This window comes from Schistocerca americana, chromosome X, assembly GCF_021461395.2.
Source record: "Schistocerca americana isolate TAMUIC-IGC-003095 chromosome X, iqSchAmer2.1, whole genome shotgun sequence".
Classification (NCBI taxonomy): Eukaryota; Metazoa; Arthropoda; class Insecta; order Orthoptera; family Acrididae; genus Schistocerca; species Schistocerca americana.
Genome location: NC_060130.1, coordinates 556,699,936 through 556,727,291, shown reverse-complemented (window position 1 = coordinate 556,727,291; position 27,356 = coordinate 556,699,936). Strand labels below are relative to the sequence as shown.

The 27,356-nt window shown below is 43.6% G+C and overlaps 1 protein-coding gene across 1 annotated transcript in view; it reads left to right on the top strand.

Annotated features, from left to right (window-relative positions):
- The first annotated feature begins 2,097 nt into the window (after positions 1 to 2,097).
- Positions 2,098 to 27,356, top strand: part of LOC124555398 — a 498,627-nt gene continuing 473,368 nt past the window's right edge. Inside the window, exon 1 of the mRNA XM_047129294.1 lies at positions 2,098 to 2,178. Within this exon, the coding sequence (XP_046985250.1) occupies positions 2,119 to 2,178 (60 nt within the window). The 5' untranslated portion in view covers positions 2,098 to 2,118. The remainder of the gene's footprint in view (positions 2,179 to 27,356) is intronic.

The window sequence follows — 27,356 nt, the reverse complement described above, 5'->3', positions numbered from 1 at the left end:
TATTTCATCGTGTCTGAGCTACATCTGTAATTAATTAATACGCTATATATACTAGATTACAAATACAAGTAAATGATAGTTATTCATTCATATATACATTCATGATCTTCACATATTGTAAGTCGTCATTATTGTCTAAAGCAAGGCTCATATCTCTCTCCAGTGTTCGGCACACTTCACTGCAGCGTCGTTGGCCAACCACAGGTCTTGGAAAGTGCATGGGGCCAGCAAAGATGGACAGGTCAGCAGGTGTGTCATGGTTTGTTTTCCTCCACATTGGCAGGGCTCTTCTTCGGCGTATCCCCACTTGATCAGGTTATCCTGTGATCTTCCCATTTGACATCTAAGCCTATTTAGGCTCTTCCAGATTCTCCATTCCAATTGTGATCCAGCAGGAAGTTTTTCTTTAATGTTCCAACTTTTCAGACTGCCTTTATCCAATTTCTGTTTCCACATTGATTCTCTAGTCGTAGACTGACTTTCGGTTAGTGGAGGTTCAACTTTTATGAAGTCTTTCCTAGATTTAAGTCTTGCCTCCGCTGGCTGATGTGCGTACAGGGGATGTCTTCTATCTTCGCACTGCCTGCTTCGTTCGGCCATCGCCAACGTTTGCCGTCTGATCTGTGGGGGGGCTATTCCAGAACACATACAAAGGAGATCACGGTTTGTAGGCTTCAGGCATCCCGTGATTAATCGACATGAGGCATTCAGTGCTGCGTCTAGCTTCTGAGCATGTGTCGATCTTCTCCAGACGGGGCATGCATATTCAGCTGGAGCAAAGCACAATGCCAGGGATGATGCACGTAGAATTTCAGGGTTTGCTCCCCAGTGTGAGTTGGTAAGTTTACGGATTATGCCGTTCCGTGTGTTGACTTTCGCTCTAGTTTTCTCTACGTGTTTCTTGTAAGACAATGTTCGATCTAACATGACTCCAAGATAAACTGGGTTTGGGCAGTGTTGAAGTTTAACTGAGTTCCATTCCAATTGTAATTCCCTGTTTGCTTCCTTGTTGTTTAGATGAAATAAACAAGTCTGCGTCTTTGCTGGATTAGGTCGAAGCTGGTTCCCGTTGTAATATTCAGTTAGTTCTTCTAAGGCATCTGTTAGGTTTCTCTCAATCTGTTTGATTAATCTAGATTGGCATGCAATGGCTACATCATCAGCATAGATAAAGCTTCTTGTCGTCGGTCCAACTGGTTGGTCATTTGTATACAGATCAAAAAGTAGGGGGGACAAAACACTACCTTGTGGGAGCCCGTTCTTCTAGTTCCTCCAGCGACTTCTTTGCTCTTGAAATTCCACATAGTATCTTCTGTTGGAGATCAGTGATCTCACAACTTCAGTAAGGTGGTAGTTTCCCGTCATTTTGAAAATTTTTCCCAAGAGGATTTTGTGGTTTATCGTGTCGTAAGCTGCTGATAAGTCGACAAACACCACGCCAGTTTTTTCTCCCTTCTCAAAACCGTCCTCTATGTATTGTGTTAGGCAGAGGACCTGGCCAGTGCAAGATTTACCCACCAACATAAAATGTCACGTTCTTTGGTTGTAAGGATTTTTTGTGAATGCCTCTGGCCTGGACACCCTGTATGTTGACGGCACGTGTTATTTCATAGACTCAGTAAAAGATTAAAGATAACCAAACGACTGTTGAGACGAAGTACTGACCCATTACTGTCGCCCGTACCACCCGCGAATGAGTAGAGGGGACGGTTCTGGTATGCCATACACAGTCAGTCACGCCGTAACAGTTCCTTCCAGACCACAGGAGTAGATGCAGGCCTGTAAAGCTAGCATACATGATAAATGGCATGTCGTGTAGGTTTACTAATCTCTACAGCATGGACCTCCTATTGTATCCTAAGTGCGCCGGTAGCTTTCTGCGGTAGGTGGTCCTTCCCGGAACTACCCTAATGAGGGCAGGTTGAGCCCCTTGTCGGCCGGGGTGAGCTGGGGTAGCGCCAGACAGCGGGCGACGGCCAGTGACCAGCCGCCAGCAGCCAGCCGCCAGCTCTTTAGTGGGGCGCGCAGCGACACGCCGTGGCCAGGCGGCTGTGGTGGGGGGACCGGCTGACGCGCAGACTCGTGCTTCAGTTGCCAGGCGACTGCCGCGCCGCGAGGATGTGTCGCTTGTTGCTCCCGCCAGCGCTGTCGTGGCTCGTGCCGCTGCCCCTGCTGCTGGTGAGTTGCGCAGCGTACGCTTCCAAATTTCTGTCACCAAACCGCCCTCAAACTTAATGATTCGCTTTCGTTATCGAGAAAGCTGTAAAACTTTTTGCAGCCACTTTCATTGATATTTACAGCGAAGTGTTTGTTTCCGACGGGATGTTTTGTGGCGTATCATTAAGTGACCGCCCACTTTTTCCATAATGTTGACATGCTTCCTTTAAACATTCGTGGATTCGTGAGCTATAAAACGTTTATGAGTTTAAGTTCTTTTCTCTTAAGTGTTCACTAAAAGTTGATTGGTCTTCACATGCACTACTTAATAACGCTATATGAAATCGACTTTTCATAGTTTAAACATCATTCCGAAAGAAGTATAAAGAAATATTTGAGCTGTTGTCAAGAAGCTTGTTAGGAAGGAAAAAATTGAGCGTATTTAGAGTAAAGTCACGTACCTGTTAAGAGTACTAACGCTTCTTTTGGTAGAACAGTTGAGTCGTTATGTAAAATAGGGGATGTAAGCGTCTGAACTATTGGTGGCTAACGTGTAAACCGCTTTCTAAGAAATGCGGTAATAAATCATTAACATTCATTGTCTTGTATGTGCCACACGTAACTAAACGGTCAGGCATAAACTCCAAAACTTTATTTACAATTTTGACGTAACGGAAGTGTCACGTGAGTTTTAAAGCGCTCTTGGAAATTTTAGATGGAGGGTAAACATTAAGTAATGGGTGCAAATAGGAGAGGGCAGTGGCTGGCGAAGGGAGACATACTTGGAGAGCTCTTAAATTTCGTATTAAATGCCCTGAAACGAAATTCTACGTAGTGATGTAAGTAAACAACAAGGTTGTCACTCTTTCACGACGAAGATGAACGTGAATAACATGCGAAGCATTTAATGGTGTCAAACCAGTTATTAAAGATAGTTATTTACGGATAAAGGGAGAGTGAAACAAATATAAACGTCGTTATCTGTAAAATGAAATGTGAATTACAGAAAATTATATTTTGAAGGTAACTGTACGCATTTACGTTCTCTGTAATAAATTACACATTTTTTTGTTTTTGTCACACGCCGGTCTCGCTTACGGCGTGTTCATTCCTGGTTTAAACAACTCGACACCCGAGAGGCATTAACGACTTCTTAAAATTAGTGTTGAGGTTGCAGGTGTTTAATTCCCAGATTGGTAACTGATGTTTACATTTCAGTTGTTTCCTTGTATGGCGTTAGGAAAACATAAACAGGTATCAGCGCTGACGTTCATCGCGAGGCGAAACTGGTGTCTTGAAGGACAGCGGTCCGTTTTGGAACTACATCCTTCATTCCTTGTTACTTCATATACATTTCCCTAAGAGAATATGAATGCAAGTAGTGAAAGATTGTAACTAGTAGCCCATTTCAATTCTCCAAATCCAGAAATGGCTACGCCTCTTCATCCAAACATCACCTGGTGGAGTCCTGCCCACATCGCAATGGACAAACTGTACTAATTTACTGTGACAGTCTTGCAGCCAGTGTGATACGACTGGTTACATAGGTCCACAACTTTTGATCAAGTGCTGTTGTAGCTTATATAAGTTTGTAATAGCTGGTAGCAATTATCATGGAGTAATTCCTCGGAAAATGTTTTTCGAAAAATGCAACTGATATTTCGTTGCATGCGTATTACGCGAATGTGGGCATAACGCTCTGAACATCGTGTTGAAGCTAGTAACTACGTGGTTGTGAAAATAACGTGCAAAAAATCGCTTCTGAAATTTTTGTGTTGGTGTGAACTTCTTGCCGTACGTCTTTACCAAATTAGTCTGTAATTGTTTTTTGTAATGCCTGTAATTGTATTTTGTAATTAGGATCAATATGCAAAAGAATTTCTTGTGATGGCGAAAAAGCACGGACGGCAACGAGAATCACATGTTAGCTTTGTTATTCGCCAAGTCCACGGTACTGTGGATTAAGCTATAAACTGGGTGTTTCCGAGCAAACACCTGTAGATATCGAATTTCTTTAATCATCGAGATATTCTTAAAGTTCAAGTGACAACTAAAGCCTCGTGATTAGGTTTTGTTCTTGTTGCCCGTGTAGATTTCCGCGATATTAAGTCCACAGTTACCTAGAGGTAGCGCAGCGTCTGCTGCACTGTATTTTCATTCGGAAGACACATTTCTTCAGATCATCGTCTGTACATCGGGAGTTAAGTTTTCAGTAATCTCCTTCTGAATGTAGGTGGACGTCTGACAGTGGCTCCAACAAACGGTTGCATCCTTTTTTCCTTTGTAACCAAGTTACTCGTAATGTAGTGCTTTTGATGACCTAGAGGCAGAGAGAGGATCTTCAATTTTCAGAGTTAATTCTGAAAAATACAGTCAGCTCTTAGAGAAGCGGTGACACACACAAGTGAACGACAAATCTGATCAGTAATTATAAGGTATTTTGGTGGATTGCGCAGGTAAAAAATCAGGTTTTAATATAAAATTGTCCACCTTTACACGTCATACTGTACAGCTTTTACACACCCAAAAATTGGTAGGGGTGAAGGCCCCGCAAAATACTGAAAGAAATCTTGGGTTCAGTCAGGGATCGAACATTAAACGTGTAGTTTCGTAATGCAATATTTGCTGAAACACTAGGACACAATTTTGTGTAAGATGTAATAATAATTTTGGTTGATGCCATTGTAAAAGCATCGTAATCTTTGTTTCCAACTGACTGTTGGAACAATAAAATTCTAAATTGAAAATTTTTCTCAGTCACTAATTACACACATTGGCAGCCAAAAATCAAATATAGAAGAGAAATGGAATGAGAGTAGCTGAGCAAGCACTGTAAATGATGATAAAATTTTTCCGACAAACTGGAGCTACGACGTCTCTACAGAGCAGGCATACTGTCTCCTTCGGGGTGACAAACGATTCAAGGCATTACGTTATCCCCATAATGATAACATGTGATCGCACGAAATCTTGATTGTAACGTCACAAATAAACACAGTGAGGTGCCACAATGGCTGATAAACGGGACTCGTATTTGGGACGACGCCGGTTCACTTCTCCGTTCGGCCATTCTAATTTAGGTTTCCCATGATTTCCCTAAACAGATTAAGGGAGTGCCGGAAGGTTTCCCCTGATGAGGACACGACCGATTTTTTCCCCATCATTCTCTCAACCCGATGTTGTGCTCTTTCTCTAATGACTTCATCGTGGACGGGATATAGTACCTGACCATCCATCTTTTCGTACAGACACCACATACAGCCAGTTTTTCAGGGTGAAATCCTCAGTCACCTTGACACAGGTTGGACGTGGACGGTCTCGGCTATGTTTAGTGTGCCACACTGACGTTTTAAGGCTTTGTGCATGTGCCAGTTGTGTGTCGCGTTCACTGCTGTTCATTGACGAGCATTTAAATTGCAAAATCCACTGCAGAAAGATTGTACAAAAACAAACGAAGGAATGCTATCTTCAGTTTAATCCCGCAACAGTTCGCTGAATGTTTTCGTCATTCATCCATCTGGAGGCATAGTGATGTCCGGCATGACGAGAGGATGTACATTGAATGAGATCATTTCAGTAGTGGTGTAGTACTAGTATTAGTAGTAGCTCGGTGATGGGAAGACAGTGCTGAATGAACGTACCGATCTTACAACTACTTTGATGTTCGGAGGTACAGATATGAGGTACTGAAACTTCATGCGCCGGTTTTCGTGGGCGCAGTCCGTCCAGACTTTGTTCATGATGTTAGTCTGCATCGAGTTGATCCGGTTGATGACTTTCTCTCATGTGAAGATATTTGTCCCCAATGAGTGGGCAGATATATCTCCGGATCGTAATCTTGTAGAGTATGTTCAGAATACATAGTGTTTCCAGTTTTCAGAGCTTTGATAGTTACGTATTTTGAACATTATTTGTACTAAATATCTAACCGTTAAGCTTAGTTTAGCTCTTCCTCTTCAGGAAGTTTTTACTCCTTGTATATGCTAAACGCTTAGACACTAGAATATTTGAATTATTGTACATTTTGTCTTACTTTCATCTTCTGAAATTATTAACCGAATGTAAATACAATACGGTGATAAGGTGCCAGGACAGTTGATATGCCTTGACGGATCAAAGAGTGAGAACAAAAATTTAAAAAATAGTGAAATTGATAGGCCTAGTTTCTTATGGAGCTCCCTTGTCTACTTGTCTTGGTTGTCTGTAGAACTCCCACTTTTACACTGCCGAAGGATACGTAAAAAGGTAGAAATGGTGTAAAATGTCTGTGATCACATAATGCTAAAGTTAAATGTTATTCTGTTACAAGCAAGATAGCTTATTTTCAGATTGTTCAGCAAGGTTACCGGACATAAAATGACAACGTAAGGCAGCCACTTTGAGTCCATAATTGAAATCTGTGAAATCGGTTTATAATATAAGTTTGCATATATAAAGGAAAACTCTCGCGTTCAATTTAATTGCAAAATTGACTGAATACGCTTACGTTGTTCCTCACTTGTAGCGGCCTTGTTGCTGACATTGTTTTTAACTTTAAATAGCAGACTGGTACTGCTGTAGATCCGTTTTGCACAGCAGTTGGTATCTACCTCCCCCCCCCCTCCCCCCTGCCCCTCAGTTATCCATCAGAGCCGCCATACAAAACAGGTTACACAATGGAGGAATTCCTATTAGGCTCTTCAGCTTGTGATATTGTATGCAACAAAAACTCACATGCGCAACTTCCAACTATTTCTTTTTCTATAAATACCTGTCAGCAACAGCGTATCTGGACGGTCACTGGCTGCGTTACCTCCTGTAGTTAAATGACATTATTAGCTTGAGGTCGGGCTGTTCCTGATGTCTAGGAAGCTTGAGTGATCATTATGCTTAACGAGACACGGTCGCTCAGCTCCAGGTTTCCTTTAACAGTTGCACCCAAAATATATAATGTAATTCTCTCTCTTCCAGTCTCATGCAGCTTACCGTTGATTCGAGGAACAGCGGTTAACAAAAGGTAGAAATGATGCCGGCTATACTTCGTATTATGTACAGAATAAAACAGTAAATTTATTCCTCAGATTAGATTTTATGAAATCTTTGTGCGTGTAGTACCAACCAACGCACTTCTTGTGTGGACTCTTGTGAATGACACTGGCGTGCAGTCACTCATATAGGTGACGAACGCTGTCTCGAAATTCGTTAATGCACATCTGTTCGATCTGTTTGTGTAGCCCTGTAAGAGATGTTGGTGGAGGAGTCACTCGAGTCACTTGTCGTCCTTTCATGTCCCACATCTGCTTCCCTCCTGCGGGCCCAGGGGTTAGAATAGGCCTGAGGTATTGCTGCTGTCGTAAGAGGTGACTAAAAGGAGCCTCACACCTTTCGGCCACTATGTGATGGTTCCCTGTAGGGTTTCACCTCCATTTCTCAAAATTTTCCCGAAGAGCGAGCCAATTGGGGAAGGGCACCTTACATGGTGCATCGTGTCCATCGTGCATTGAGATCTTTAGCCCACTTTCTCATCATGGCATTGAAGTCCTGATCATCCTCTATCTCTTGAGCGAGGACACCTTCTTGGGTGCATTTCCTCCACCCACTATGAAATGTAGTTTTCAGGCCTACAAGGACCATGGAATTCTTTGCACCTCATCCAGCACGGTAGCCAGTCCATTGTGGTGGGGCTGCCATGTACCCTGTTGGTTGTAGCCTCCTGACTACACAGCGATTGCTCTGCTGATGCATGCGCCGTTAACTCTCCATATATGCCAAGGAGTAACTCACCCTGGGCCATCCTGTCAGGTGGCCTTTGCTGCAGCTGGGTGGCACCCATGGGGAAGGCCCCTGGTCAGAGTGGGTGGCATCAGGGCATATGATGCACGATGAAGCGTACCACATCATCACTTGCTGGTGATCAAACGCCAGCAGTCTCTAAGTGTTCAAAGTCTCAGTACAATGCAAGAAAGTATGAACCTAAATCATTCCCCTCCCTGGCCACACCATGGGAGAAATGCCAGGCTAAGGATGGCAGCGAACCTTATTGGCCCCAGTACCTTGTGTGTACGATGGAGACTCCTTCGTCTTGATGAAGCCTCAGTTTTTTGTAGAGCATTTAGAGGACAAGTTTGGGGAGGTGGAGGGCTTGTCCAAATTGCGGTCAGGGTCAGTCTTGATAAAAATGGCATCCTCTGCCCAGTCATGGGCATTACTCGCTTGTGGCAAGCTGGGGGATGTTTCCAATACCATCATCCCTCATAAGATCTGAAATATGGTCCAGGGTATTACATTTCACAGGAGCCTTTTTTCGCAGTCTGACAACGAGCTGCACGCCAACTTACAGTGACGAGTTCATTTCGTCCAACGTGTTCATAGAGGTCCAAGGGATAATCAGGTTGCCACCAGTGCCCTCATCTTGGCCTTCGAAGGTGTCGCACATTACCGGAGAAGGTCAAGGTGATGGAATACTGGTGTGATTTCAAGCCATATATCCCTCCCCCGATGCGGTGCTTTAAGTGCTCGAAATTCGTCATATGTCTTCCTGCTGTACATCCAGCATCGCATGTCGAGATTTTGGACATCCATCCCATCCCAATACTTCATGTGCCTGCCTCCCATCTGTGTCAACTGTGGAGAGCATCACTCCCCTTGCTCACCAGACTGTAAGATTTTACAGCGAGAAAACTCCGGACTGACTGACCTACACTGAGGCCAAGAGGAAATTTGAGCATCTACATCCTGTGGCTATGACCACCTCTTATGCTGCTGGTATGAGAACAGTTGTAGGCCCATCAGTTCTGTGAGTTCCAATCGTCTCTCAGAGCTGGAAGACTACACCTGCCCCCTTGATGGTGGGGGGGGGGGGGCACTTCCCTCCCTGTTGCTCCCACACCACCTACCTTGGGAGCACTGTTCCCCCAACCATCAGGGACACTAGACCCCACTAATCAGCCAGAGAAGCATAAGTTTTCTTTGGCTCCTCTCGGTAGGAAAGGGTCCCTTTTGTCACTCCCTTCCCAGGTTTCTGCTAGTAGGAAGGATGATACCCATCAGTGGCTGAAGTACCCAAAAGCAGCTGGTCGTAGGGTACATGCTCATCCTCTGACCCGGAGACTGAATCAGTGAAGACATCCCAGCCAGAGAAACCCAAGGATCAGTGAAAGAAATCCAGATCCCAGGGCCAAGGGAATTGCAGTGGCACCCACACCACCACTGCCTACAAGCCTGGCGTCTGAGGATGAGGTGAAGATTCTGGCGTCTGCTGAGGACGTAGCTCTCGCCAGATCCTCAGACACAATGGATATAGCCTGTTCAGGAAATAAGTCGGTGGCAGCAGGTGACCCTGAGGCGTAGACTACCTCACCGAGTGTTTCATGCCTTCCCAATCTCACGATCACGTCATCCTTCAGTGGAATTGCGCCGGTTTTTTCCACCACCTGGCTGAACTACAGCAACAGTTAAGCTTTACACCTGTTTTATGCATTGCCCTCCAGGAAACCTGGTTCCTGGCAATGTGGACGCCTGCCCTTCATGGCTGTGGGAGATATTGCAAGAACCATAGCGAATATAATAGTGTCAGTTAGGGTTTGCATTTATGTTCTGAACTCGGGATGTAGTGAACCTATGCCCCTTCAAACTCCCCTTGAAGCTGCGGCTATCAGGATACGGACGATGCAGGAAATACCTCCCTCTAGATGGTGTGGTACACCTGAACGTTTTGGCTAAACTGATTGATCAACTCCCTAAACCTTTCCTCCTTTTGGGATATTTTAACGCCCATAACGCCTTGTAAGGTAGCGCCATGCTTACTGGCCATGGTAGAGATGTCGAAAATTTACTGTCCCAACTCGACGTCTGCCTCTTAAATACTCGGGCCGCCACATATTTCAGTGTGGCTCTTGTTAGTTACTCGGCCATTTATTTATCAATTTGCAGCCCAAGACTCCTCCCATCTATCCACTGGAGAGCACATGACGACCTGTGTGGTAGTGACCACTTCCCCATCTTCCTGTCACTCCCCCAGCGTCATGCTCACGGACTCCTACCCAGACGGGCTTTAAACAAGGCAGACTGGGTAGCCTACACCTCTACAGTCACTACTGAATCTCCCCCACACGGCTACATCGATGTGGTGGTTGAGCAGGTGACTACAACGATCGTTTCTGTGGCGGAAAACGCGACCCATTGTTCTTTAGTGTGCCCCCGGCGGGTGTCCCTGTCATTAACATCAATTGCGTGTCGTCTAACGACACAAACGCGATTGCAGAGCACTATGCTCGAGCCTTTGCGTCGGAGAAATACCCCCCAGCCTTTCGCACCCTCAAACGGCGGATGAAAAGGAAAGTCCTCTCGTTCGCTACATGCCACAGTGGACCCTATAACGCCCCATTTACAGAGTGGGAGCTCCTCAGTGCCCTTGCACATTGTCCTGACACAGCTCCTGGGCCAGATCGGACCCACGGTCAGATGATTAAACCTCTCTCATCTGACTGCAAGCGACATCACCTCTTCATATTCAACTGGGCGTGGTGCGATGGTGTCTTTCCATCGCAATGGCGGGACAGCACCATTATTCCGGTGCTTAAACCCGGTAAAAATCCGTTTGATGTGGATAGCTATTGGCCCATCAGCCTCACCAACGTTCTTTGTGAGCTGCTGGAACGTATGGTCTGTCGGCGGTTGGGTTGTGTCCTGGATTCGCGTGGCCTACTGGCTCCATGTCAGGGCGGCTTCCGCCAGAGTCGCTCTACCACTGATAATCTTGTGTTCCTCAAGTCTGCCATCCGAACAGCCTTTTCCAGACGCCAACACCTGGTTGCCATGTTTTTTGATTTACGAAAAGCGTATGGCACGATCTGGCGACATCGTATCTCTGGGGCCTGTTCCCGATTTTTATCTAAAATTTCCTGTCGCTACGTACTTTTCGTGTCCAAGTTGGTGCCTCCCTTAATTCGCCCCATATGCAGTAGAATGGGGTCAGGCAGGGCTCCGTATTGAGTGTATCTCTATTTTTAGTGGCCATTAATGTTGTATCAGCAGCTGTAGGGCCATCCGTCTCACTGTATCTGTATGCAGACGACTTCTGCATTTAATACTGCTCCACCAGTACTGGTGTCGCTGAGCGGAGCCTACATGGAGCCATCCACAAGGCGCATTCATGGGCTCTAGCCCACGGTTTCCACGTTTCGGGCGCAAAGTCGTGTGATATGTACTTCTGTCGGCGCCGTACCGTTCATCCGGAACCAGAACTCTACCTTAATGACGATCCACTCACTGTAGTGGAGACACACCGATTCTTAGGACTGCTTTTCGACGCCCGATTGACTTGGCTTCCTCACCTCCGTCAGCTCAAGCGGAAGTGTTGGCAGCACCTCAATGCCATCCTTTGGTAACGAACATCCAGGTGTCCATCTCTGCCCTGGAACGGTCCAGTCGTTCAGTGGTGTTTGTGTGGACTCCAGGACACGTCGGAATTCTAGGCACCGAACTTGCTGACAGGCTGGCCAGACAGGCAATGCGGAAACCGCTCCTGGAGATGGACATCTCTGAAACTGACCTGCTTTCTGTCTTACGCCGCAAGGTTTTTTGGCTTTGGGAGATGGAGTGGCATAACAGTATGCACAACAAACTGCGTGTCATTAAGGAGACTGCGAATGTGTGGAAGTCTTCCCTGCGGGCTTCTCGCAGGGAATCAGTTGTTCATTGTCGACTCCACCTTGGCCATATGTGGCTCACACGTTTACCTCCTACGTCGCGAGGTCCCACCTCAGTGTCGCTGTGGCTCCCGAATGACAGTCGTCCACCTCTTGCTGGACTGCCCACTTTTAGCCGCTCTGCGGCGGACTTTTAACTGTCTCAGCATCCTACCTTCGGCGTTGGGCGACAATGCCGCAACAGCAGCGTTAGTTTTACGTTTTATTCGTGAGGATGGGTTTTATCATTTGATCTGAGTTCTAGCGTGTGTCCTTTGTCCCTCTGTGTGGAGGTTTTAATGTGTTGCAGAGTGGCTGCCTTCTCCTTTTTTATTCTCATGGTCAGCCAGCCATGGTAATCTGCTTTCTTGTTTTGAATCTCTTCTCCCAGTTTCTTGCGTCTCTCAGTGGTTTTCTTGTCCTAGTTTGTCCATTGTAGTGTTTGTTGTCCTTTTGTCGTTCTTCTGGTTCTTCCTTTCTCCTGTTATTGTGCCATACTTCTTCGTTTTCTTCTTTCTCTTGGGTAATTGTTATACTGGGAACAAGGGACCGATGACCTCGCAGTTCAGTCACTACTCGCTCGCCCCCCCCCCCCTCCACTAAACCTACCAACCAACCCATATGTGCTCGATTGGAGAGCTGGCCAGGGATGCTGCTGCACGTCTTGCAGAGCTCATAGAGTTTCACAGGAAGTGTGTGGGCGAGCATTATACTGTTAGAACAGCACATCACTTTCTGTTGTGAGTACAGTAGAAAACTCTTCTAACAACATTCTGCACGTATCTAGCACTGGTCAGCGTTCCCTCTACAAACACTAAAGATGAATCAGAGTAGTAGCATGTAGCACCCCTGGCCATAAGGCTGAGATGGGACCAGTATGTCTCGGGCGAATCCACTGTTGGGGACAGCGCTCACCAGGTCTACGTCGTATGCGCAAATGGCTATCACTTGCATGAGGGCAGAATCTGCTATCATTGCCGAAGACTGTGCCATTGCATGCTCCAAGGATCCTTTGACAGCGCTAGACGAGCCATGCACACAGATGCTGCAGCGTGGGTATACGACGATCTAGAGTTGTGCTTTCCCGTAGACTCGCTACTAGTAACCGGGCTGTAACGATTCGTGTTGACACTCGTGGCGTTACATTTGTTCGTATCTGCAATGTTGAAACTGTACGGTCTGCCGCTGCTGTCCTTATTATAAGACGATCTTGACTGGCGTATCTATGTCGCGTGGAAGCCCAGAACATTGCCTTTTAGTGTAAGGATGCTCACATGTACACTGTTGCCAGGATCGCTGTACAACTGACTTGCCATATCCAACTTGTGCCGCATTTCTTCGAGAGAATCATCTCACCCTTCGAAAGGACGCAATTTGACCTCTCCAAAACCCGCTAAGTTGGCTGTAAGGACTCATGAGTGCGTGTCAGTTGCGTGCTGCCTGCTTGTTCTACACTTGTGCACCACGCTGAGTGGCATGGGCATTTATGTTTAAAGGATACATGCAGATAGCGCTCTGGCATTTACTCCACTACGCCATCTGCTGGCGGAAGACGTGGAAACCATTATCAGTTCATGAACTAACCTCCCAAGTGGCATATTTTGTTTTAGTATCAAACTCGACATCGTCTTTCAAGATGTTGTATTTGTTTTTCCACCAGTGTATTTAGCACTGGCTGAGTTAAATGTGTTCCAGAGGGATTAATGCTGTAACTGAATTCATTCCGATTAATGTTTTGGAATTTTTTGCCGACAATACTTCGGTCATATGCTAAGCAGTATGCCAGTGGAGATCCTATTAACACACATCTCACCCAAAAGTTCGCAAATCCTGTATTTAACGTGACGCACGCCATTGTAATAGTGTCTTTCGAGACTAAGCTACTGACATCTTTTTACCTAATGCTGACACATTTCTATTAACACCTGTTCACGTCTACACACTTTCATCATGTCTGAAACTACTCTAAATTTACCTTTACAAATCCGTAAATGGGCTCAGATTTCTCCCATACCACTATTCGTCTTCTCAGTTTATATTCAACTACCCCTCTCTATCATCAAGTCCAAACATTGCCGTTACCTCTACCATTACTCCACTTTTATGGAACTTTCTTCATTGCCATACCACACCGTTCACTGAAAAAGGGAGCTTAAAATCAGGAATTATCATTGTGCTGTGCGCACAGCCATCACCTGAGAATTCATCGTGGAGCTACTGACGATGAAAGCAGTGTCGAAACAACCAAGAGAAAACAGCTCTAGTGTAGACCACAACTACGAATCATTTTGCATCCGCTGATCCAAAAATAAAGTAAGTAATAAATCATTGATTGCCCAGCCCAAATTCAGCTGCTGTGGAGATAAATTTCTGATTCTTGTGATGAATATTGAAATTAACCTTGTTGTGCGAGAGAGAGAGAGAGAGAGAGAGAGAGAGAGAGAGCGCGAGCGCTAACTTGCACATGAACTCGGAAAGTTCAAGTGCAAGTTAGCACTTTTAATGTTCAGTACTGGGTTTTATAAGTCGAATAAAGACAAGATCTAAAAGTTTCCCAAGCGAACTTTTGAGAAAGTTTGGAAGCTAGGAGATGAAGTACTGAGCGAAGTAAAGCTCTGAGAACGAGCTCATTCGGTGGCATTTTTTGGTCGGCACGGTAGCTCAGCATGTTCGGTCAGAGGGCTGGCTGCCCTCTGTGAAGGAAGAAAAAAAAAGTGAATGGAGTACTCAGTGTACAACTTCAGGGGGTGTCATGTGACGTCCTCATAAACCAAATGATGAGAACAATAACGAACAAAATTAGGAATAAACAGTCGGTAGAACACTTGGTCGCGAAAGGTATAGGTCCCGGCTTCGAGCCCCAATCCGGTACACTTTTTCGATCTGCCAGGAATTTTCATATCACCGCACACTTTGCTGCAGAGCGAAAAAGTCATTCTGAAAAAGAAGTCTTGTTCTCACTGCAAGTTATGATGATACGTTTGAAGATGTAGACTCTTTGATATTTCATCCGTGACTAGACAGGTATCTCTGTCTCACTGTTGAGAATGTGAGGTACATTTACATAACTCTTTTGTAATACAGTAACACAAGAACTGTAAATTGGGCGGTTCTACAAAGGTGGAATAATGTTGAATAGCTGCTAAAAGTCCTTTTGGCGTATTAGATGTATAGTTCACTTAGTGGACGTGTAAATACGAGAACGCGCTTGAAAAGTAATGTTTCTGCATTTTGTGTGTGAAAACTCTTAAAGCTTTCTTAATAAAATAAAATTTCTCAACATTCCACATAATTATTCTGCGTGTCTATGTATTTATTTCGCAACATAGTCACCCTGGCAACGAACACATTCCTCCCAACAAGAGACCAGTTTGTTGATACAGTCAGTGTAAATTGTTTGACTTTGTTGACGGAGCCACAACCTCGCCTGTGCTTGCAAAGGTTCATCAGTCTTAAACTGAAGTCCTCAAAGGAGTTCTTTAAGTTCTGGAAACAGATGAAAATCGAAGGGGGCCAAGTCGGTACTGTACGGAGGCTGATCGATGACAGTAGACTGAAGGCATCGGATTGTTGCAGATGTCGCAGCGCTCGTGGGTGGTCTGTCATTGTTATGATGTGTGGACGAACTCCTCTAATTCGTGCTTTCTTTGTTGTCAGCGAAGAGAAAAAGTAAAGAGAATGATAGGCGTGACATTTACCACCTCACCCGATATTGAGAACAGAATGAATGATTCTGAGGTACTACTTTTCAACATGCCCTCCTAAATACAGGGTGAACATAAAGTCCGGGAACACTTTCAATATAATTTATTGTACAGGAACTAAACATCGTAGCCGGCCGAGGTGGCCGAGAGGTTCTAGGCACTTCAGTCCGGAACCGCGCTGCTGCTTCGGTCGCAGGTTCGAATCCCGCCTCGGGCATGAATGTGTGTGACGCCCTTAGGTTGGTTAGGTTTAAGTAGTTCTAAGTCTAGGGGACTAATGACCTCATATTTTAAGTCCCATAGTGCTTAGAGCCATTTCATTAAACATCGTACATATGTCATATATTGCATTTTGAAGAGAAAATCTGAAGTTTTTTTTTATAGAAATTCGATATGTGAACCATGAGTGATTCGGCAGACGTCAATATGGTAATAGAAATCTTGCGATAGCCGTCCCAGCATGACATCATCGACTGTGGCAGTCGCCTCCCGTATTCTCTTCCGGAGCTCTACTACATCACGTGGTAGAGGGGGTACATACACCAGATCTTTAATGTGTCCCCACAGAAAAATTCACACGGAGTGAGATTTGGTGATCGGGGAGGCCAGTTCATGAAACAGCTGTCCCCTTCTGTAGCACGGCCGACCCATCGAAGCGGCAGCTCCGTGTTCAGGTACCCACGAACTTCACGATGAAAATGAGGTGGAGCCCATCCTGCTGAAAGATGAACGGAGAGTCCGATTGAATTAGAGGCATTAGCCATTGCTGCAACATGTCCAAGTAGTAATATCCAGTGACAGTGCTCTCAGCCAAGACGAACGGCCAGTACAGTTTTCGATGTGACAAGGCACAAAAAACATTTACCTTTGGGGAATCACGTTCAAATTCAATGCATTCGTATGGATGCTTTGTACTCTAGATTCGACAATTATGCCAGTTCACTTTCCCATTAGTGTGAAAAGTGGCTTCGTTGCTAAAAATTAAGCGATCAACAATGCCATCCCCATTATCATTTAATTGTTGCAACGGCGAACAAAACTCGAAACGCTTGTCTTCGTCGTCGTGATAGAGCTTCTGTACTAGCTCCAATTTGAATGTTGAATGGTTGCATAGATAGCTTCTGTCGCAGGACTTTCCACACTGTCATTGGAGCTATTTCGAGTTCACGGAATGCACGACGCACCGATCTCTTAGGACTTCTTATGAATGTCCCTCGTACGCGCTCCACATTCACTTCACTCACACTTGGCCGTCCGCTTCTCTTTGCCGGACACAGGCAACCCGTCGTAACGAATTTGTTGTGCCAGTGGTAAACGGCCTTCCTTGTTGGTGGCTTCTTACCGTACATGGTTGTAAACATCCGCTGAACAGCTGTAGCACACTTGTTTTTGTCGAACTCCAACACACAGAAAACTCGCTCCACACCTGAACTCGCCATGTTTACGACTAGCGCTGACTTTCGGCGAAGTACCAAACTACGCTGTGGTGGTACACATGAAGAAAAAAAAAAACTTTCGGGGTTTCTCTTCAAAACGACGTATGTATGATATCTGTACAATGTTTGGTTCTTGTGCAATAAATAATTGAAAGTATTCCCAGACTTTGTGTACACGCTGTACAACTGCAGTGCTTAAGGACAAGGAAACCACATATAATTGTGAAGACGTTTTGCAAGAGGTTAACGCTCCATGGTGTGATGTTCATGTGAAATGGAGTGCACTATGTGTAATGTTCAGTAAATGCTATGATTGAAATTTGGAGATTAATGTACCGTCTAAATAAACTGTTCACCATCAAGAGCAACAAATGAAATTTCTAGTGGTGTGCTGTGCCGTCCCTCATCTGACGGCTGTTGTCATGACATGACGATCACACTACGTAATAACGTTTATTACACTAATTTACAAACCACCCTCAACTAAAGCACCACTTGTTTGTGAAAAATGTAACTATTATGACAATTTTCATTACTAATCCTCTTGTTTTTGATTTACATCGTGTCTACATATCAATATTTTTTTAAAAATTCTGTTTTGAAGGGTCGAATGCTTCGTAATTTTAAAATCTGTAGACAAGGGCAGCAACATAGTCACTCACAGTAAAATTACGGTTTAGAGTAGCCAGTCTAACAAAACAGTGTTTTAAAATATAATCTTCAGAATTTCGAACAGATAAATTTCAGTGAAATTTCATTGGAAATAGTGCGTTTATAGGGTCTAATGAAATATTTAAGGCTGAGCAAGAAGTTATTTCACTGATAGTTAAATGAAGCAAACAATTTGAAGCTTATTGCAAGGTTAATAATTAACCACTGGGAAATTATGTAAGAAAAATGTTACTTCAGTGAACTGAGCCGGAAAGTACACGTGTATCGTGCTTTTCACTACTTAAAAAGTAAACTTAGCGTTATACAGATGGATGCAGCATGTGGCGTGAATAAATGAAACATTTCTTAGTCAGTTTTTATGCTGGGACCGCCATAGCTGCGTCATAGATGATGCAAGGCGTTTGAGTTAATTGCTGCAGGGTCATTATAAAAAATCCTGTAACAGATTAGTTTCGTGGCATGCATGAGGGCAGAATTTTATTGTAGCTGTTAAATTTTCATCAATCCGCTAGCGTATAGCCTTAATCAGTAGACGTAGTGATCAGGGAATGTTATGTTTACTTTTTCGCTGTATTTAAATTTGTTGGAGAAAAATGTGTTGGCCAGTTGATTAATCCTATTGGCAAAGGTGCCTCCAACGTACGTTTGAATTCGATTTTCCGTGTTCATTAACAGGGAGAGCTGAAAAAAGTGGTTCAATCTCTCTTAGTAATAATCATTTTCTCTGTAGTACATAAAAATGTTCTGTGTTGCTGGCCCTATGTTTCTTATTGTTTGCGAACGAACTCGACCTTTCAAGTGTTTAAGCTGCCGTGCAGTTATGATTGGAGTATTTCATTTCGAGAGGCTTTAACGACGTGGGAAATAATGAATTGCACAAAAGAGAAAATAGCTTGAAACAGCGAACAAATCGGCTTGAGCTGGACAGTTTAAAGGAAAAAATGAAAAGGCTGAGGGGACAGAAAGGTAAAGAGGAATGGGAAGTTTCAGTGGTAAATAGGGGTCTCAGAAAGAGAACAAACATCTGGCGTTTCGTCATTAGCTGATATAGTTCCTTCTTTGAGGCATTACGATCGGTCTCCAGCAAATTACTCTGCGATACAGGTAAGCATTGTGTTAGACTGACTTCAACTAGCTACTGTCTCAGAATTTTGATTTTTGGCGATGCTACTGCAGATGGTGTTCCCTACTCATGGCCTATATCGAAGTATGAAGGGAAAGGTAAGGCTGGAAGAGAGGGAGAACCTTTAAGGAGAGATCTGCTATTTACAAGAATAGCTCCATAGTGATTTTTGTAAGGGTATCACCTCTGTTCTAAACTCTGAGGCCAGATTCTCTGTATTATAGATAGCATAGTTAAACAATTTAAGCCTTTGTCTTGCGGTGATTAAAAATTGTAATAATAATAAAACAAATAAAATAACATAAATTGCTTCTAATTTGTTTTCAGGAATCGTAGCTTGCAGACTGATATTGTTTCAATATCATTTAAATATTGAAACGACTGTTGAATGAGGCTGGATGTAACATGCCTTAAACATCCGTCTACGATAGCTCATCTATAAAGAAAAGAGAAGTTGTTTATTACCTTGGAAACGGACACCATTGGAAAAGTATTGATATTGTTACATTTTTCAATCACTGTCATTTTGAAGTTTGTGCTAACCAAGTAGGAATGGAATAATGATAAGTCACAACATAAAAAAATTCAGCTGGTAATATTGTGATATTCATGAAACAGTTTGGGGCTTTATTAAGTTATTTAGAACTTAAACAGAAATAAATATTTCATTAAGAGGAAATTCTCATTTAAATTTTCAATAGCATAGCACGCATACCCATACCTAAGCCCCTAGCCAGTTTATACGATGTTCTAACTGGCCACATTGTTTCTGGTCGAAGTTATGGGAATCAAATGGTTCAAATGGCTCTAAGCACTAAGAGACTAAACATCTGAGGTCATCAGTCCCGTAGACTGAGAACTTCTTAAACCTAACCAAACTAAGGTCATCACATACATCCATGCCAGAGGCAGGGTTCGAACCTGCGACCGTAGCAGCAGCGCGGATCCAGACTGAAGCGCCTAGAACCGCTCGGCCACAGTGGCCGGCTTATGGGAATCGACAGATCTGCTGTAACATTTGTATAGGCACATTCACGTTGAAGGATGATTGTGTAACTGACATAGTTAACTATGTGTCGGATAATTACGCTCACTACTTTCATTTACCATGTTGACTGCCTTGAGGGCGCCGGTGGGCATAACAGAGATTTACGCATGACGCCGCGTGCAAGCCAGAGGCCACACGCTCCATGCTGTTCAGTACTGTATATCTTTGGATGATGCACAGAAAACGGCGTTCCTATCGTTGAACAAGATATTGTACATGATTTCCTGTACACTGGCGTCAATTCAATCAAGAAATACAAATTAGTGGACAGTACTGAACTAAACGGAGTCGTCAGAAACGATCTGAAAAGCTTGTAAGGGTGTAGATTGAGTTAATAAATATCTGTACAAAAAATCAATACGTTGCACCGTTCCCGAGTCAATTAACATTTAAGTTAGCCAATTATGCCGCTGCGCGCAAATGCAAGCGGCCCGCCAGACACAATTAGTGTCTCATAGCGTAGATGATAGCACACTGGACTGCTCAGCCTTTGACTCGGGCTCGATCCTTACTACTGTCCACTGTCCAATTTTTGTATTGCTCCCATCTTCGGTTTTAGGAAGCCAAACGAAGAACATGTTTGGGGACACCGTCTCGAGAGGGCCGCTTGAATTTGCACGCAATAGCCTGATTGGCTAACTTCAATGCTAATTAACTCGGAAACGGCGCAACGTATAGAATTTTTTTCTTAACAACTTTTTCTCAGCACAACCTAACCAGCGACACCCTTACAAGTTTCTCAGGCTGCTTCTGACCACACTGTACACCCCAATAAGCGTCGTGGAGCTGGCGGACGCACGGCGTCAGTGTGAAAATCTGGTTGCCTCGTGGCAGTCAGTATGTTAATGTTTCGATGTAAATAGTAAATGGACAACTAAAAGAATAATAAATGGAAAATCAGTTGAAAATTTCAAAAAGGATTTGGAAAACAGACATGAGAAATATTTACCCAATGATTTTGATATAGGTCGAAAATAAAACCTGTTGTCACAGCCATAAGGTATTTTGCAAACTGTTCTCTTTAAAAATTAACATGTAGACTTAGATTAAACTCTTCTAAAACCTTAGTTACAAGTGACGTCAGAGTATTGTTCAGAATTACATCAAGAGGTAATGAATCAACTTAGAGTCGTTATTGCAAAATTCTTATCAGTGTCGTGAGAAAAATAAAACGTATTTATGAATAAGCAGTATAAAAAGTATAATTAGAGTATATAAGTCCAGATTTCAATACAGACTATCAATTATAAGAGCTACATTCACGTTGACGAATTATATTATAGAATCAGTAAATGAAATACTATTACGACTTAGGTGCGGCTTTTTTCTGACTTAGCTACAACTTTGGATAATTATTTTTAATTCATTCTAATCACTCTGCTTCATCGCAAATGTAGATCAATTTTCATCATTTTCGACAAACGATGACTGCCTTCAAATACGTTTTATATTGAAAAATATGTCCTACGTAGTTTACATTGCGTATTTGTCTCTATCTATATTTTTCAATCGTAAAGCAGATGCGAAGATGGTCCTCAAAGACACAAATCGATTGTAAATTGACATGTGTCAGCGACCAAGCACAGGGATTAGACGGAATTAAAATCAGTTACCTGGGTCGCTGTTTCTTTTCACTGTGATGGCGTCCGAGCTCATACAAACTGTTAATTGTGTTCATCGCGATATTCTAATTGCTATGTAAAATTATTATGGAGTTCTCATGGAAGTAATTTTTTTCTTACCAGCATCATTGAAAGCGATGAATTAGTCGCATGTTCGTCACATAGCAATAAGCACAATGAATTCTCAAGCAAACGGTTATGTTATAAAACAGTTTTCTCTTAGATTCTATGTTGTTTCTAATAAACATTAATGTTCAACTTACCTCACAAGATGAGCATTATATCCTCCTTACAGATTACACAAGGATAGGATTAAAACTAAGTTTACTGCTCTTACTGAAAGGGCAGCGAATGAAATGTTGAAAACACCTAGAAATGGTACAAGGCAAATAGATTTTCATTAAATTTTGACAGTAAGCAGTCAGTGTAATAAACATTTCTCAAGGACTGCCGCAACTTGCACCTATATAATCTATTGACTGAGCTGAGCGACAGTCCTCCCACCGAGGAAGACAGTGGTTCAAGTCCCTCATGCGACAGTATAGATGTTGCTTGTCTGTGATTTCCCTTAGTGATGTACGACAGATGGCAGGATGGTTCCTTTAAAAAGAACAAGAACGAGTCTCTTCTCCATTCTTTCCCCGATAAAAGCATGTGCGTCGTCTCTAATATCGCGGCATTGAAAGGGCTTAATCCTGAAGTTCCTTCTCTTTTTTAATGTATCGAAACAATGAAATATAAATAGTAGATAGTGTTCATTTGCACGAAATATAAATAATCGCTGGAATTGATAGTTACATTTTAAGTCTACATGATTAGAGACAGATGGTGTGAAAGTGAAGAAATTATTCAGCATATACCCATTCATCAATGATTTATCGAACACATTCTGTGGGATGTACACTTAACACATTTTCAGAATACAAGTATTGTTACTGGTATTACTTCTGGAACTTTTTGCTGAGACTTCTTGAAAGAAAATACGTGTTGTGAAAATTCTCGACATACGAACTACTAAAAATGGTCTGCACCAACTACATACCTGCGAACGTATTAGCTTGGATTCGAGGAAGTAGCGAATGAAAGAATAAATCTTACCGAAGTTGAAAAGAATAACTTTACTTCGAAACAAAAAAGTACAATGACCAGAACAGTCAATCTGTTCGAAAGTGCGCATCTGTGAAATGAAAATGTGCTTCTGAGTAACACACAGTACCCTGTTTCTCCACCCCGTATGCTTGGATCCTCCTTGGACTGCTGTCCACAGGGTCGTCGAGACGTCGCTGCCCAAGGCTATTCCACGCCCAGGCTGCGACCCTCCTGAAGTGGTCTCAAGTAGTCCAGTGCATGATGACGCTTCGTAAGACGACGTACTGAGAGTATATTCTGTTTCAAGGCATTCTCAGTTGTGTTCACGTCAGCAGGTATTGCGAGCCATTCCATTCGTTTGATTCCTACCTTTTGGAGGAATGACTTCACGAAGTCGACACGGTGTGATGGTGCAATGTCGAATCCATCACATAAATGTTGACAGTAGAGCTACGCACTAGCTGAAAGATCCTGTCCGGATACTGCATAGCCCTCAAATTAACTTCGTTGACGTTGAGTAACGTCAGACATCCGTACATAACACTGGCCCAAAATATGACTGATCCGCTTACCAGCTGAATCGATCGGATTTCATGCCAGACACGTGCGTTGATACCTCTCCGTTTCCCCACTTGTCTACGACGTCAGCCATCAGACAAATTCTGGACTAGTCGGCGAAGAGAACACGACACCACTGATTCATTTTCTATTCAAAGTGTTTTCCTGCTAGTAATAGTCGTAATTTTCGCTTAGAGACCAAACTAATCGTATGGAAACGCTCACGTACTTTCTGGATTGACATAGCCTCACCGTTTTTGCAAAAAGGTGGAGCGAGTTTCTGTTGTTTTCTCGCAGGGGTGGCTAGAAAACACAATTTTTACATGGCGTGGTGATGGTGACCGTGGACGATCAGTAACCGTAAGGTCTTCAGTGTTTTGTGTCTCAGAATAGCAGCTGAATGTTCGAATGATGTCGCTGTGGTGTATGACAATTTGGCCGGAATCTTCCCACCATGACAACAATCATCGCTGTACACTGGGTGACATAAGGTGTAGTTTGAAGTTGAATTTTTTAAAAAAAAGTATGCCGGTTATTACCACTCCATTGAAGTGTATCCTGATAAGAATTGTTAAAATAATGCCAGTCATATAGCCGCAGTAAAACACACTTCAAAACTGTCATTCAGTAATATTTTCAATAATAAAACGAACAACCGTCGTTGACCGAAAACTGTTCAGCTCCGTAGCCTATTCAATTCTCGGCTGACCTGCGTTGGTTCTTTGAAAGGACTTTCGTGCACATATAACATTTATGCATTTCACAAACTGATTGTGAAGATGACGTGCGTCGCTACAAGGTAATTAAAACATAAGTACTTTAGCGTCGACAAACAGCAGTGATTCAGATGTCGACGGGTCCCTGAACTCTTTCAAAAAGACAAATTGAGATTTATAAACGTGAATTTAGGATTTAATTCGACGGGAAAGCTTTTCTCTGAATAACAGAGGCAAAATTATTAGCCCTTAAGTTCAGATTCATGAAGGAAAATACTGAGTCATCTATTCTTACATTGCCGAAGAGGTGTAGTTAATCCCATTGCATATAAAAATGTTCCAAATCTAAATACTTAGGTAGGTCAATTTAGAGTGTCAAGCGAAGTAAAAGTCAAAACAAAGTGCAGTGTTTGAAGATCGTTCAGTGAGGGAGGCTGTTGATCCTTTAACATCATTTACTGCATGGTCAGGCAAGGAGAGTTTATTGCTAATTTTTGCTAACTGTTATTTATATAATACCCCACCATATATCACAAGACGACATCTATATGGTGGTAATGAAGAGTAGATTATCAGGACGAGCAGTTACTTTTGAAATACTTCGGATGCAATATGGCAACGAATATACTGGGTGTACATAAAGTCTGGGAACATTTACAATTATTTATTACACAAGAACTAAACATTGTACATATGTCATATATATATTTTCATTTTGAAGAGAAACCCTGAAAGCATTTTTTTACAAACATTCGATATGCGAACCATGAGTGATCCGGCAGACGTCAATACGGTAATCGAATTCTTGCGATAGCCGTCCCAGCATGGCATCCTGGAGCTCTGCTACATCACGTGGTAGAGGCGGTACATACACCAGATCTTTAATGGGTCCCCATGGAAAAGAGTCACACAGTGAGATCTGGTGATAGGGGAGGTTGTTTCATGAATCAGCTTCCCTCCGCACCTGAACTCGCCATGTTTGCCACTAGCGCTGACTATCGGCAAATCACCAAACTACGCTGTGCGTGTGGCGGTATACATGGAAAAAAAAAACTTTCAGGGTTTCTTTTCAAAACGCTATATGTACGATATCTGTATAATCTTTGATTCTTGTGCAATAAATAATTGAGCCGTCCGGGTGGCCGAGCGGTTCTAGGCGCTTCAGTCTGAATCCGCGCGACCGCTACGGTCGCAGGTTCGAATCCTGCTTCGGGCATGGACGTGTGTGATGTCGTTAGGTTATTTAGGTTTAAGTAGTTCTAAGTTCTAGGGGACTGATGACCTCAGAAGTTAAGTCCCAGTGCTCAGAGCCGTTTGAACCAACAAATAATTGAACCAACAAATAATTGAAAGTGTTTCTGGACTTTCTGCGCACCCTGTATACACATTCGTTATTCATATGTACCCATCTCATAGAAAGTAGATGAATATTGGACATAAAATGTTATATTTGATTCATTTGCTGTGATTATAAGAATAGCTTCAGTTTTTTTCCCGTCTGAAACACAACTCATCACAAGCATGCACTTAACTAGGTAAAGGTGAAACATCCCCTTAGAACAATTATACATGACTGTCCTTAAACTGACACACAATATTTTTAGCGCAACGCAATCTGACTTTCAATAATCCCTACAAAAGAATGGCCCTGACTAACATTAACCTATACCTTTCACAAATCACTTACCTCACAAAAATCTTCGTTACTCGAACTACAGTGAGCGCCACTACTGCCAGCTAAATAAAAGATTCAAACTACGGAAGGCACTAACTACTGATAGGCATAGTTAGCAAATGAAAGATTTTAATAGAGAACAAACAATGTATTTACCTTAATAGTGTTGAAAAATCATAATATACATAGCAGTTCATGACATCCAGTCTTACAAATTTCAAAACTCCGCCATCTCTCTCCCCACATCCACCACTGCTGGCGGCTCACCTCCAACTGCGCAACGCTACGCGCTGTTAACATCCAGCTGCCCAACACTACAATGGCAGTGAACAATGCAAACTAGCCACAGACTGCACACAGCACAGCCAGTGATTTTCATACAGAGCACTACGTGGCGTTACCAATAAGAAAACCTAAACAGCCTACGTACATAGGTATGCGTTGTTTGAATGCTTAAGGTACTGTTCACAGACCATGGGGGCGCATAGGACACGTATTCGGTAAGGCGGAAGTTCAAATCCGCTTCCGCACATCCATATTTACCATTTCCGTGGTCTCCACAAATAGCTTAAGTTCAATACCAGACATGTTCCTTTAAAAATGACCTACCCCATGACCTTATCGTCAAGGACGCGCAAAACCCAAATCTTACTTCTTTATTGTGCTGCTCAGTAGCCTCTACCTAACCTCAACAATTGTAATTCCATCAGCCACAGAGCTTTTCGAACCGTGGCATTCTGCGGTTCGAATAGTTCCAAATTAACCGTGACTCTTCCCGATAGGCTATCTGATCAAAGGGTGGGTAAGATAATGTTAAGGTAGACCACCATTTACACGTTTAAACCACTCAAATGGCTCTGAGCACTATGGGACTCAACTGCTGAGGTCATCAGTCCCCTAGAACTTAGAACTACTTAAACCTAACTAACCTAAGGATATCACACTCATTCATGCCCGAGGCAGGATTCGAACCTGCGACCGTAGCGGTCCCGCGGTTCCAGACTGAAGCGCCTATAACCGCACGGCCACTCCGGCCGGTTAAACCACTCAAATAGCACAATTCCACGATACGCGTAATGGGGCCCCTTAGGGAAATGGCAGCAAGAGAGGGGAAGAAAACCAATGTGCACTCCGTGTGCATACCGGGGGGAGTCATTCCAGATGTGGAAAGGGTCCTTCCGGATGCCATGAAGGGTACAGGGTGCACCCATCTGCAGGTGGTCGCTCATGTCTGCACCAATGATGTGTGTCGCTATGGATCGGAGGAAATCCTCTCTGGCTTCCGGCGGCTATCTGATTTGGTGAAGACTGCCAGTCTCGCTAGCGGGATGAAAGCAGAGCTCACCATCTGCAGCATCGTCGACAGGACTGACTGCGGACCTTTGTTACAGAGCCGAGTGGAGGGTCTGAATCAGAGGCTGAGACGGTTCTGCGACCGTGTGGGCTGCAGATTCCTCGACTTGCGCCATAGGGTGGTGGGGTTTCGGGTTCCGCTGGATAGGTCAGGAGTCCACTACACGCAACAAGCGGCTACACGGGTAGCAGGGGTTGTGTGGCGTGGGCTGGGCGGTTTTTTAGGTTAGATGGCCTTGGGCAAGTACAGAAAGGGCAACAGCATCAACGGGTGCGGGGCAAAGTCAGGACATGCGGGGACCAAGCAGCAATCGGTATTGTAATTGTCAACTGTCGAAGCTGCGTTGGTAAAGTACCAGAACTTCAAGCGCTGATAGAAAGCACCGAAGCTGAAATCGTTATAGGTACAGAAAGCTGGCTGAAACCAGAGATAAATTCTGCCGAAATTTTTACAAAGGTGTTTAGAAAGGATAGATTGCATGCAACCGGTGGTGGAGTGTTCGTCGCTGTTAGTAGTAGTTTATCCTGTAGTGAA